Source organism: Pongo abelii, chromosome 3 (assembly GCF_028885655.2).
Source record: "Pongo abelii isolate AG06213 chromosome 3, NHGRI_mPonAbe1-v2.0_pri, whole genome shotgun sequence".
Classification (NCBI taxonomy): Eukaryota; Metazoa; Chordata; class Mammalia; order Primates; family Hominidae; genus Pongo; species Pongo abelii.
The window spans coordinates 40,614,475-40,628,664 of NC_071988.2; the positions used below are offsets into that span (position 1 = coordinate 40,614,475).

Sequence of the window (14,190 nt, forward strand, 5' to 3'; positions counted from 1 at the left end):
GCTTTCCTGGCACAATTGTTATAGATTTTGGTCCCTTTTAAAATTCATTCTTCAGCATATGCTTTCTCTCTCCATCTTTTGACTAGAGATCATTAGAGATCACCTGAGATCATTAGAGAACAGTGGTTTCCTTGGTTGCCATTCCCTTTCTTCTTCATTGGGAGTATTCTGCGGTGAACTCAGACATTTTATTTTTCAAAGCTTCCCGTTCTTTTAAAAATGCTTTTCCTTTTACAGCCTCTCGCTCAAAATCATACCCATCTTTTCCCTGGATCTGTTTTCTAAAGTCTTCAATCGCCTGCCTTCTTTGTGTCTTGTATTACCCTCACATCCCCCAGCTTTCTACTGCTCTCCCAGGACCAACCATTTCTTCCGCGGGAGTCACATTACATCAGCATTCCTAATGCAATATCTGTTATCTACCAGATTCTGTTTTATTCTAGGTAGTCACTTAAAAACGAACCTCGGTACTGGTCTGACTTAACATGGAAGAGGAATTGTCTAAGGTTAAACCCAAACTGCTGAGAGATTTGGGGCGGGGGGCACACATTTACATTCATTCATATTAAATATATACCTGTTGAATTTGTGCTTTTTCTCAAATGCTTCAGAGACCCGAGCTTTAGAGTAATTGGGATGGTGAAAGGATGGGTTTCCAGAAACTTCGCCCAAAATTAAAGACTCCATCAAAAGGACTGCTCCATACACTCAAGGAACACCCACCAACAAATCCCGTCTCCACAACCACCAGATTATCTCACCCGCGAGTGAGACTGCAAGGTTTGGGGGCCCGGCCGTACCACTCCGCGCTGTGCACGGGGGGTTCGTACCCATCTGGCCGCGACCGGCCGTTTCCCCCTCGCTTGGTTCTGCCCCTGCTCCCCCTGCGCAGGCCTCACAGTGCGTCTGGCCGGCGCTTTATAGCTGCAGCCTGGGCGGCTCCGCTAGCTGTTTTTCGTCTTCCCTGGGTTATTTCTGCTGGGCGCTACGCGAAGATGCAGCTCAAGCCGATGGAGATCAACCCCGAGGTGAGCGCCAGGTGCACCGCTGCCCGGAGAGCGCGAGGCCGAGGGAGAGGGAGCCGAGTCGCTGATCGGTTCGGTTTTGCTTTTTTCTTTGCATTTGCCTTTCAGATGCTGAACAAAGTGAGTGGCGTCTCGCGCCGTCTCTGGCCCCCTCCCCCGCGAGCGCCGAGGCGGGGGCGCCCACCGGCTCCGGCTGCTGGCAGGGACCAAGCCGCCCGCTGCGCGCACTGTAGACGGCCGGGCTGGGGCGTGGGCTGGGCGCCTTCCTGGGTCCCTGCATTTAGCGGGTGACTCTACGAAACCGGTCACGGGGAGACAGAGGGGGCTGCGCCCCGTGGCGAGCGAGCGCCGGGCGGAGCTCCCGAGGGCGTGGCGCGGGCAGCACAGACTCGGCTGCACGGGCATCGCGGGCGCCACGTGTGGGCCGCGCTTTGTGCTGTGTCATTGCGCCGGCCCGGGTGGGGGTGGCAGGGCGGGACTGGGGCTCCTCCCAGGCTCGGGTGCGGGCGCGGAGGGCGCGCGCCTCCTGGCCCCGCCCCCTGACAGGTGCCCTCGACCCGCGTGTCCCCGTGCGCCTGGCCGCCTTGTCTCCTCTCCGCAGGTGCTGTCCCGGCTGGGGGTCGCCGGCCAGTGGCGCTTCGTGGACGTGCTGGGGCTGGAAGAGGAGTCTCTGGGCTCGGTGCCAGCGCCTGCCTGCGCGCTGCTGCTGCTGTTTCCCCTCACGGCCCAGGTAGGGCGTGGGGCCCAGGATGCGCGGGCCCCCGGCAGTGCACGCCGTTCCCCAGCTTGAGGCGTCGAGGGCTCCCCGCCCCGCCCCCTCCCCTGTAGGTGATGCGGGGCGCGCCTCCAAGGAAGGGAGGATCCTCCATTTTCGTGGTACCCTACTCCCTGGGCTCCTGTTCCAGCTGTGCCTATCGCCTTCTAGTCCATCCGTCCACAATTGCCTTAAATTTGGAAGAGAGGCAGTATCTCAGTTCCATAGATCCCGTTATCCAGGGAAATCATTCATCCTACTCATGAGTTCCCTCGAACTTGGGCTTTTTCGAGCCTCCGGTTCCGGGGAATGGCTGCTGGTTTCCCTTTAAGGGCTGTAACCTGTCAACTCATTGTTTGCTTCTCAGACTCCCACCTAGCTGTAGAATGGAGGGGGAAGGGCTGACCTAAATCGCAGGGAAACAATTAGGTTCGCTAATTCTCCGCCTCCATTACTTGGGTTTCTGATGGTCTTAAGGGGTTCTTCTCACTTCTCCACTCCCACCACTTGCACACTTGGTTTTTAGCCTCTTGAATGTATTTCTTAAAGCTTAATCATTTTTGTATGGTTTCTGTGTGGGAACCTCCTTCCTCTTCACTTATCCTCGTTCATCTCTGACCTTGTAGCTAACTGAAATAGGGGGTTATTAGCTCAGTTTTGAAAGCACCTTTGCATTTCCCTTGAAATGATTTTCCTCCTACAAGTGTGCATAGATAGATGTATCCCAAAGACAGCGTCAGATTTTTTTTTTTTTTTTTTTTTTTTTTTTTTTTTTTTTTAAGGATAGCTAGGATATTTGCTGTCTTGTGATGTATGGAATCCCAGTCATTAGCGCATGGCATTGTCTTATCTCCTATTGCTGTCACTTGACCGCTGATGTGGGATTGACTGAAATTAGCTTTAGCAAAACTTGGGGCATCACTCTAAAGAGTGAGGTTAACTGAAGCACCGTCCTAAGGCTAGGTGTTCTGGAAGCATCTCTAGCCAAAATCAAGAGTATGGGAAGTTCCAAGCCTTCCTCCTAGTAAGTAAGCTAAGTATTGTGGGTAAAAACACTTATTACGGCTAATAAGATGATCTCACTGACATGTTTTTATTGCTAAAGTCTTTTACTTGGGCTAAAAGGGAGCTGCCAAATTGTTGGAAGTCGAATTAGCTTTCTGGTTGACCAAATCAGTCTCCTGTCTCCAGTTGAGCATCACACAGAGGTTTTTTATTAGAGCAACCATGATGACTCGGAGGTTTTGAGCAGCATTCAGAGGCAAGGCCTCTGGGAGGCAGTGGTGCAGCATGTTTGCCTTTAAAAGCTGACTGTTCTGCTTTTGCTGAATCTTGTTTAGAGAACATTCTAGATTGTGTTATGTTTGAAAGAGCTCGATACTTTGTCCTTTAGTTTCAATTCAACCTATCAGATTTATCGAGCGCCTATTCTGCTACACAGAATGCCTACTGGACAAAACACAAGCCGATTGAAAGAAAAGTTGAGGTTTTATAGGTTGACTCCAAAGATGCTAATGTTAATTTGGAAGGCATTTAATTTTTGACTAAGGGAATGTTATGACCCCCTACATGGACCACTTCTGAAACATTAAGTGCTAGTAAACTATTTACAGAATGATTTCCATGGAAGAGCTCAAGCAGCCCTAAAGGATGGTGCTATCCCATTTTAACATTTCATCTAATTAGCCTAGAAAATGAAAAACACTGCCTGGTCAATGAATACTAAGTTGAAGATCCAGTTAGAAGCGAAAAAGTTCTGCTAGTTGGGAGTTTAAGTTGATCTTCTGGGGTAAGAGATCTTACTCTTCTGTTAGTACCAGAGAGCAAGCTTACACTTCAGTTCATGTACAGAAATGCAAAGCTACTAGAATTGGAAATATGTTTCTGATGGTCTGTCTGGTTTTGCTCGTTATGGGAAATCAGTGTTTCTATAGTGTTAGTACCCTACTCTTTAACTGGGAAGTCCTAACTTATTTTTTATATTTTTATTTTTTAGAGACAGGGTCTCAAACTCCTGAGCTCAAGTGATCCTCCTGCCTCAGCCTCCCTAGTAGCTGGGATTATAGGCACAAGCCACTGACCCTGGCTCAAGAAATCATAACTTCTAAGGTCTTTAAATCTAGTTAGTGAAAAGTCCAGATAGGCTTACTAAATTACTATACAGAAAGCTAGCAGATGCTTTGAGGAAATCTGTTTCCTAGTCTGATGCATTTACCAGTCTCTATCCTCCTCCTCAAATTGCTAGTCTGTCCTCAAAGTAAACCGTTTAGCTGGCAAGGACAAGCTAGTGTCACATCTTCCTCTTGTAAAATCACAGCCCAATACCCTGGATCAGTTGTCTTTCCTTCCTTAAAAAGAGGGCAGAGATAATGGTTAATTTCTTTCACTTGCTCTTTTCAGCAGTTAAGGCCGTTTTTGTTTTTGAAGCGAAGTGTACTTAAGCTGAGTAGAAGTAGAACTTTAAAGAATAATGAAATGTAAACCAGCTGGTGCTCTTGTTGGGCATTCAATTGACTGAAGCTTTATTTAGGATGCCTATGTGAAATAGTTGTTAAGTGTTAAAGGGAGAAAACAATGAACTGGTTTCTTTGTTTTCTGATTTCATGACACCATTTTGGGCTGAAAGATTGCAGTGGTGTCTAGACACAGCCTTGGGCAGTATCCAAGGTAGTCACTGCACTGCAGCACCAGGGCGGAGTCTCCGAAACTCTCAGAGCCCCACTGGCTGGCATGGGTGGTGTAGGAGGCAGACAGACAGACGGGCCCTTCTCTGGGAGTCAGCCGACATCTAGAACCAGGGCTCCTGGTCACACATCCCACTGGTGTTTCCATTTAGGTGGTAGAACTCACTGTGCTGCCATCTGTTCTTTGCACGTTCATTCTGAGATGTAAAAACGCTTTTTACATTCGCAGCATGAGAACTTCAGGAAAAAGCAGATTGAAGAGCTGAAGGGACAAGAAGTTAGTCCTAAAGTGTACTTCATGAAGCAGACCATTGGGAATTCCTGTGGCACAATCGGACTTATTCATGCAGTGGCCAATAATCAAGATAAACTGGGATTTGGTAGGTGTGGGTTTTGAGGCCAGCCATCCTGAGCTTGAACTTGAAACATGGAGTTCAGAAACAGCTGTGTTCCCGAGGTCAGAGATGCTGTACCTTTTGAAACCATTTTGTAATGATGGTGTCAGACACTTAATCTGACTCACAGTCCTCCTCAGAAAGGATTCCTAGCACTTCCAAATTTTGAAATGGTCCCATTTCACAAATTTTAGAGCTGAAAGTTCAAATTGAGGTCTTTTGAAATATACATGGTTATTGCTATAGGTTTGTAATTAGTGTCTCTTAAGCATTTTGTTAATGCTCAGTGTGGATAAGCCTATGTCAGTGGTTAGCCAGTCAGATGTCTCTATGCTGGTCTATTTTGCTTCTTCACATTTCTATTCAAGATCTTTATTTTCTATCTGAATAACTGAATTACTAAGGTTGAATTTTCTACCCCAAAATAATCTTGGTTTGGGAACCATTTTTATTAGAACATGATTATAGCATCATGTATATAATAGATGTTAACTGTGCATTCTTAGATGCTGTAGATACAGCAGGTAAACAAGGCAGCCCCGGCTTTTATGGTGCTAGAAATCTCAAATACATTTTACAAATTAAGAATTGTTGTGAAAAAGTGACAGGAGATTTGAGAGATGAGTGAGGTGGGAGGGAAAAGGGGGTCCAGGGTAGATGAAAGCAGTGAATAGAGAGGGGTTAGAAAAAAAGGCTGGGGGAAAAGGTAACAGCTCATCCACAACCCTGGAGGCAGTATTAAAGATTCAGGTTGCTCAGCATGTTCAGCAAAGACTTAAGTCAACAATAAATATGTACCCACTTGTATTTTATCTATACTAATACATCCATTTTTTTTTAAGAGGATGGATCAGTTCTGAAACAGTTTCTTTCTGAAACAGAGAAAATGTCCCCTGAAGACAGAGCAAAATGCTTTGAAAAGAATGAGGTAAGAGAACTTTCAGAGCATTGCCTTTAAATAACTCTAGAGATTTTTGTGCTAATTATTTTCTTTCTTCCGCAGGCCATACAGGCAGCCCATGATGCCGTGGCACAGGAAGGCCAATGTCGGGTAAATGCAAATACACATCAGAGCCAGGCTGCCTGGGTGCCATCTGTGTTTCTACTGAAATTGTGCAGGAATCTCTTACTGGAACACAGCAAATGTTATCCACCCAAGGCCAAATGACACCAGAAAGTTCTACCCAAATAATGCTTTGACTAGACCTGTTCATAAAAAAGGCTCTTCAGAAATTGTACTGGTCATTGAAATCTTGAGTAAACTCAAATTGACAGTATTTTGTTTAGATCCAAATGAGTCTTATAGGCCAGGCATAGTGGCTCATGCCTGTAATCCCAACAATTTGGGAGGCCAAGGAGGGTGAATCACTTGAGCCCAGGAGTTTGAGACCAGCCTGGCTAACATGGTGAAACCCCGTCTCTACAAAAAATACAAAGAGTAGTGAGGTCCATAGTCCCAGCCACTTGGGAGGCTGAGGTGGGGGAGAATTGCTTGAGCCCTGGAGGCAGAGGTTGCAGTGAGCTGAGACCATGCCGCTGCACTCCAGTCTGGGTGACCCTGTCTCAACAGAAACAAATGAGTCTTATAGAGTATATACCTCTCCTAGTAAGTGAGCATTTAAAATAATCTTCACAGGCTGTTGGGGAGAATGAAATGTACAACGAAGGACAAGTTCTAGAAGGCTTGAATATACCATAATCTGATGAGAACCTCTGAGTCAGCTGCTAAATTTAAGTCAGATCTCAGTGTCCTTTTTTTTTTTTTTTTTTTTTTGACAAGGTCAGGCTCCATTTCCCAGGCTGGAATGCGGTGGTGTGATCTTGGCTCACTGCAACAATTCTCTCACCTCAGCCTCCCGAGTAGCTGGGATTACAAGTACACACCACCACACATACTAATTTTTATATTTTGTATAGAGATGGGGTTTCACCATGTTCAGGCTGGTCTTGAACTCTTGTGAGCTCAAGTGATCTGCCTGCCTCAACCTCCCAAAGTGCTAGTATTACAGGTGTGAGCCACTGTGCCCAGCCAGATCTCAGTGTCTTTATAACTACAACTGGCCGCCATTTTCTAGCCTTGATCTTGGTTGAGATACTTAGCCTCTCTAAGCCTCAATTTTCTCAGTAAAAATCCTGTAGTAATAGCGTGCTCATAGAGTTGTTCTGACAGTTAACAGTATATTTACCTTAATGGGGTTAGAATAGGGCCTAATGTAAGATATACATTAAATATTAGCTATAATTTCTAAAAATCAAGTCAGTTCAAGCGTATTTCACTTGAATTGCAAGATAATTTTAAAAATAAGTTCAGTTTACACTCATTTTCAAAAATTTCTTGACTTTCTTTAGGTAGATGACAAGGTGAATTTCCATTTTATTCTGTTTAACAACGTGGATGGCCACCTCTATGAACTCGGTATGTTTTATTCCATTTTTGGAACCCAATGTAGTTTCATGCATTCTTTCAGACCGAATTTCTCTTGATATATTGTTGTGTGACTTTGTGGCACTTGGCATATCATTGTTTATAAAGCCACAATAACAAAGTATTCTCATGAGGGCACCTAACCCCTTATTATCCCCAGAGCAACTTCCTCAGGCAACTGACTAGCATCCCCTAGTATCATCCTTTCTGGGCAGAGTACGTCTGAAAAAGGATCAGTGCCTGAATATGACCTTACTTGTCTAAAAAGAATCTGGACATGTTGGAATAATTTCTGTTAACTAGTTTATGGCATCAAGAAAGATGACCCACCTTGTAAGATTTCATTCCTTTTGTATTAACGGAGAAAGACTTGTAACTCTGGTCTCAAGTCAAGATACCACCTACAGGCTTACAAAGGCAAAGGAATAGTGAAGGCAATCTACAGTCGTTGGAGGGCAGATAAAATCTCAGGCGTCTCCTCCTCTTGCCTCCATCTTCCCTATACCCCAGAGACTGCATCTGACTTTTGTTCTGTGGCCCTTTCCAAGGGTTGGGGCACAGGCCCCTCTATTAGGGTAGCTGACTTGAGCTTGTGCGATCTTGTTAATTGTAGACTAGAATTGCCTGGGATGGATGCCTAGGGACACTTGAACCTCATTTGCAGCCTGTTGCTTCATAACCAGGCTTCCTTTTGTGGGTTTGGCAGTGGTTTTTGGAAGAATCTAAAACTTCCATCTGGGCTAGGTAAGCACGGTAGCCAGAAAACATGCAGAGAAAATTGACATGCCTGGCTTCTTTGTTACAGATGGACGAATGCCTTTTCCGGTGAACCATGGTGCCAGTTCAGAGGACACCCTGCTGAAGGTCATCTTTGGAATGCATCTCTTCTTAATGGGCCTCACAATTCTTTGGCCAAATTTTCTGTTCTAAAGTGCTAACACTCTTCCAGGACAGCCAGCATTAGTTGCCTGGGTTAATAGCAGTCTTTAGGGCTGCAAGATCCTCTTAGTAACTCTATCTACCTTATTTTATTGCGAGTGGTTTTAAACAGGGCTTCAGAGACACCCTGAGTAATCTGTTTCATGTGCTGTCTTTAGTCCACAGTTAGAATTAGCCTGAAAGCTGTTGCTTTGCTTCCTGGTAGGATTAAGGTGACCATTGTCCTCTCGTCAGATTACATCATAGCTGAAGACTCATGTATCAGCAGCCTTTCACAATCCTTCTAAGATGACTGGATTTGGGTCAGTCTTGGAGATAGTGTACTATAGATTCCAGTTAGTTAAATTTAGGAGTTTTTCCTTCCCACTGCTCTACTGTTACAAGAACAAAAGAAGCAGATTTAAAATCCACCTGACAAAAACTGTTAATATCCAGGATCACTTTGTAACCATCCTGGACAGAAAAGTGATTCTGGATAAAGGTTGGTAGACGACTCTAGGCCTCTTTACTAAAAAATGAGTCCCTAGAGTTGAATCAATTTGCTATTATAAAGGAAAATTTCTTAATTATGATATACAAAATACTGTTTTTAGCTTGCTGTGCTGAAGAAAAATATACAAACTGCTGTTAAAATATAACTGTACTTAATTTGAGTAGTAATAGTATAAAATCTTTACAGAACTTACTGTGTGCAGACCAGGACTCAGCAAGCATTTTCTATAAAGAGCCAAACAAAATATTTTAGTCTTTGTATGGCGTATGGCTCCGTTGCAAGTATTCAGTTCTGCTGTTACAACTCAGCAGCCCATAGACACTCTCTAAATGAATGTATGTAGCTGTTTTCCACCAGCACAGGCTGGGTTGGGCCCACATGCTGCAGTTTACTGACCCCTGTTCTTAGGTGCTCTTCTAGGTGATGTATGTCTTTTATAGAAATCCTTTAATGACACAGTGAGGTAGGTATTATCCCCATTTCCGAGCTGAGAAAACTCAGTTTAAGGCCTGAGGTCAAGGACTTACGTGGCAAACTGGTTCAAACCTAGATAGTCTGGCAAGGCGCAGTGGCTCATGCCTATAATCCCAGCATTTTGGGAGGCTGACGTGGGAGGATTGCTTGAGCTCAGAAGTTCAAGACCAGCCTGGGCAAAATGGTGAAACCCCGTCTCTACTAAAAATACAAAAATTAGCCAGACCTCGTGGTGCATGCCTGTAGTCCCAGCTGCTTGGGAGGCTGAGGCACAAGAATTGCTTGTTACCTGGTAGGCGGAGGTTGCAGTGAGCCGAGGTTGCACCACTGTATTCCAGCCTGGGCAACAGAGCAAGACTCTGTCTCAGAAGAAAAAAAGAAAACTTAGTCCACATCTAGAGTCTGTGCTCTTAGCCATTGTACAATACCAATATGACCTTTCTTTAGAAAAGACCTCTCTTTGGAACTTCACAGACCTGATAGCCCCAAGATGCTAGTGGACCACATGATGCCACTCTTAATAGGGAGGGTTGAGTTCTCTCATCTGTCAGACACACCTGAGATCAGTTAAAGCTAATTCTTGGTATTCAAGAGGTATGTGGGAATAGTAATATGGAATGAATAATAGACCTGGAGAGCCAGGATGGGATGGAGGGGTTTCATGAGAGAGTCAGAATTTACTTAGTGAGAATAAGAAAACAGGCAGAATTTCTGGTCTTTGATCCATTTGGAGGAAAGAGACCTTGGTCCTTCCTAGTAAAGCTTTAAGGTACATGCTAACTCCTCTAACACTGCACTAATAACATAAAAATATGTCCCACCTAGGATACAAGTGTCACATGAGTAGAATTTATAAGGTGTGGGGAAGGTAAAATTTTTGTAAAGAAATGGGGTGGGGAGGGACTCACTATGTTGCCCAGGCTGGTCTTTAACTCTTGGGCTCAAGTGATCTTCCTGCCTCAGCTTCCCAGAGTGCTGGGATTATAGGCGTGAGCCACAGTACCCGGCTGAAACTTTTTTTTTTTTTAACTTTTCTAATTAGAACCTTATTTAAAATTAAAAGAGTTTCTAAATTAAACCAGCATTTTAGTTAAAATTCTTACCCTAAGTAAGGCTGGTTCTGTATGGTTAAGGATGTTTTAGGTTGTCTAAACGTCACACTAAATTATTAAACTGGTGAGAAGATACATGCATTTAACCCAAATATCCTAAACTTGAATGAATTAGGTCTGTACACATTAGCTCATTAGCTCTGTAGAAGATGGTTATTCTCTTTAAAGGTACAGCTTTAATAGTGAAATCAATATTGTATGTCCTATAGTAAGGTCAATTCAGGGAAGACAGGTCTGGAATATTGATATATTAAAAAACTTGGTAGAGGATAAAATGTTGATGTCAGTCCAGATACTCTTTGGTTGCTTTTTTTGAGAAAGGGTGTCGCTGTGTCATTCAGGCTGGAGTGCAGTGGTGCAATCATGGCTTACTGTAGCCTTGAAGTCCTTACTGAAGCAATCCTCCCACCTAAGTCTTCTGAGTAGCCAGGACTAGAAGCGCACACCACCATGCCCAGCTAATTTTTAAATTTTTAGTAGAGATGTTGCCCAGGCTGGTCTTGAACTCCTGAGCTCAAGCCATCTGCTGCCTCAGCTTCCCAAAGTGCTGAGATTGCAGGCCTGAGCTGTGTCTGGCCCAAACTCATTGAGTTGGTGATTTGTAAATTTTAGGAGTGATGTTTCATTACCATTCTGTATCATAGAGCATTCCTTTTCTTCTTCAGGGTCTTATACTATGGTTTACAGAGCTGTCTTTCCGCTGGGCTTTTTTACAGATTGAACAGAGTAATATTTTTGATCCCAAAACAGTTATATCCTAGAAGTTGTTAAATAACACTGGGATCAGTTTTCTGTTACCAGTCTTTGTCATCTAGATCTTAGAAGTAGTAACGCATGTCATTTCACCATCAATCTCTAAGGTTCCATTGCTTGTCTGTACCTAGAATACCAGAATACCAGGTAAACATTAAGGCTGTTTTTTTTTTTTTTTTTTTTTTGAGACGGAGTCTTGCTCTGTCACCCAGGCTGGAGTGTAGTGGCGCAATCTCGGCTCACTGCAAGCTCCGCCTTCCGGGTTCACGCCATTCTCCTGCCTCAGCCTCCCGGAGTAGATGGGACTACAGATGCCCGCCACCACGCCCGGCTAATTTTTTTTGTATTTTTAGTAGAGACGGGGTTTCACCGTGTTAGCCAGGATGGTCTCGATCTCCTGACCTCGTGATCCGCCCGCTTCGGCCTCCCAAAGTGCTGGGATTACAGGCGTGAGCCACCACGCCCGGCCATGTTAAGGCTGTTTTTTAAAATGTTTACTTGGAAGACAATTTTCTTTATTCCGGGAATTTCTGAGTTACAACTTTTCACTTATGCCACCTTATGGAAGAAAGATCAATTTCCAATCTTTAGATTTGAGGAAAATAACGTTCATAGTTGTGTTTTTGTTGTTGGGTTGTTTTTTTTTTTTTTTTTTTTAACTTTTTCAAAGCCAGGTACAAGGTGAGAGAAGTACAAAACCATTTGGTGGAAGTGATGTCAAATCCATGATGTAACCGTGTCTTTCCCATCACCTGATTTTTTGCTTTAAGCCTGGTTTTCAAATTAATGATGGAATTAAAGTTGATGAAGGTGAACTTTGAGCATTAATAGACCTTGGAGCCTTTCCCTATGTGACTTTGATTTTGAGCTCTTGCTGTTTGGATTTTAATGACATTTCTCCTTTCCAGGACGCTGCCAAGGTCTGTAGAGAATTCACCGAGCGTGAGCAAGGAGAAGTCCGCTTCTCTGCCGTGGCTCTCTGCAAGGCAGCCTAATGCTGTGTGGGAGGGACTTTGCTGATTTCCCCTCTTCCCTTCAACATGAAAATATATAACCCCCCATGCAGTCTAAAATGCTTCAGTACTTGTGAAACACAGCTGTTCTTCTGTTCTGCAGACACGCCTTCCCCTCAGCCACACCCAGGCACTTAAGCACAAGCAGAGTGCACAGCTGTCCACTGGGCCATTGTGGTGTGAGCTTCAGATGGCGAAGCATTCTCCCCAGTATATGTCTTGTATCCGATATCTAACGCTTTAAATGGCTACTTTGGTTTCTGTCTGTAAGTTAAGACCTTGGATGTGGTTTAATTGTTTGTCCTCAAAAGAAATAAAACTTTTCTGCTGATAGGATAGCCACAGCTGATTCTCATTTTCTTTTACCTTCCCCTCAATGTGTCAGGTTATTTTGGTAGTAATATATGAATGTCTTCCATATAAGTAACTCATACAGTGCTGCTAAGAATTACCATAAAAACATTGGTTTGATGTGTCTTTGGATTTTTTTTGCATTTGTATTCCCTATGTATACCTGTAGAAACTAATTTTTAAGGATTTTTAAATAGGCAAATTTTGTAGCACAATTTTAGACTTATAAAAATATTGAAGACAAAAAGAAAATACTGGACCTTGTAGAAGTCCCATAAACCCACCATCCAGTTTCCTCTATTGTATTAATCGGGGTTCTCTACAGGACAGAACTAATAGGATATATGTATATATAAAGGGGAGTTTATTAAGGAGTGTTGACCCACAGGATCACAAGGTAAAAGTCCCATGGTAGGCCCTCTGCAAGCTGAGGAGCAAGGAAGCCAGTCCGAGTCTCAAAACCTCAAAAGTAGGAAAACCAATAGTGCAGCCTTCACTCTGTAGTCAAAGGTCCAAGAGTCCCAAAGCTGAAAAACTTGGGAGTCTGATGTTCCAGGGGAGGATACATCCAGCACAGGAGAAAGATGGAGGCGGGGAGACTGGGCCAGTCTAATCTTCCCACGTTCTTTTGCCTGCTTTTATTCTGGCTGCACTGGCCGCTGATTAGATTGTGCCCACGCAGATTGAGGGTGGGTCTGCCTTTCCCAGTCCACTGGACTCAAGTGTTAATCTCCTTTAGCAACACTCTCACAGACACCCAGGAAAAGTACAATACCTTCAATCCAAGTTGATGCTCAATATTAACCATCACAGTTATTGACATATTGATACACTGCTATTAAGTCCATAGCTTGTTTAGATTTCCTGGCTGTTTCCCTAATGTCCTTTGTTTCAGGATCCCACATGACTGTTAGTTGCCATGTCTCCCCAGGCTCCTTTGGGCTTTGTCAGTTTCTCAGACTTCTCTTCTTTGATGACCTTGACAAATTTGAGGAGTACCATCAAGTATTTTGTAAGGTGCCCTTCTATTGGGATTTGTCTAATGTTAGACTAGGGTTATGGGTTTTGGGGAGGAAGACCACAGAGGCAAAGCGTTGTGTTCATCATATGCTATAAAGGGTACATAAGCATAATTTATCACTGATTCTGACCTCTTACCTGGCTGAGGTCGTGTTTGAAAGACTTCACTGTAAACTCACCCCCCCTGCCTTTTCTATGCTGTACTCCTAGGAAGTCACCATGCAAAGCCCACACTTAAGGAGTGGAGGTATATGTTCTATCTCCTTGAGGGCCAAGTATCTATATGAATTATTTGGAATTCTTTTGGAAGAGAGAGTTGTCTTTTTTCTCCTATTTAACTATTTTTATCAGTATGAACTCATATCGTATACTGTGGATTTATGTTATAATCCAGTACTAGCTGTTGCCCACATTGTTCCGCTTCAGTTGTTGGGAGCTCTTTCAGTTGGCTCCTATGTTGCTTTGACATACCCCAATCAGTGTAGCATGTTTTGTTTTTCTTAGCAATTCCTTACTGTCTAGAAATTAGTTTTTTGTTTTTTTTTAAAAAAAGCAAGTCTTTGGCATTTGTTAAGCCTTACTTTATAGATCAATGTGTGCTTGTTTTACAGATAAGGATACACTATTATGTAATTTATAGGTTTTCATTAAATATTAAATGAGGACGTCTGTTCTCAACAATGGACATTGAATGTAACAGTTCACTTCCAGTTACACAAAGTGAGGGAAGCGGGGAAGAAACCCAATGCTTC

General features: G+C 43.7%; 1 protein-coding gene across 3 annotated transcripts; it reads left to right on the top strand.

The window, feature by feature from the left end:
* Nucleotides 1-754: 754 nt before the first annotated feature.
* UCHL1 (ubiquitin C-terminal hydrolase L1) lies at nucleotides 755-12,405 on the top strand. 3 transcript variants are annotated; one of them, XM_002814697.5, is made up of 9 exons: nucleotides 912-1,028; nucleotides 1,134-1,145; nucleotides 1,627-1,755; nucleotides 4,693-4,843; nucleotides 5,701-5,786; nucleotides 5,862-5,909; nucleotides 7,208-7,274; nucleotides 8,089-8,147; nucleotides 11,963-12,405. In XM_002814697.5, the coding sequence occupies exons 1-9, from the start codon at nucleotides 996-998 to the stop codon at nucleotides 12,047-12,049; spliced, it is 672 nt and encodes a 223-aa protein (XP_002814743.3). In that variant the 5' UTR covers nucleotides 912-995; the 3' UTR covers nucleotides 12,050-12,405. The 3 variants fall into 3 exon arrangements, with proteins under 3 accessions (XP_063579451.1, XP_002814743.3, XP_063579450.1); XM_063723381.1 differs by lacking the exon at nucleotides 1,134-1,145 and having other exon boundaries at nucleotides 755-1,039; XM_063723380.1 differs by lacking the exon at nucleotides 1,134-1,145 and having other exon boundaries at nucleotides 952-1,028.
* The last annotated feature ends 1,785 nt before the right edge of the window (nucleotides 12,406-14,190 follow it).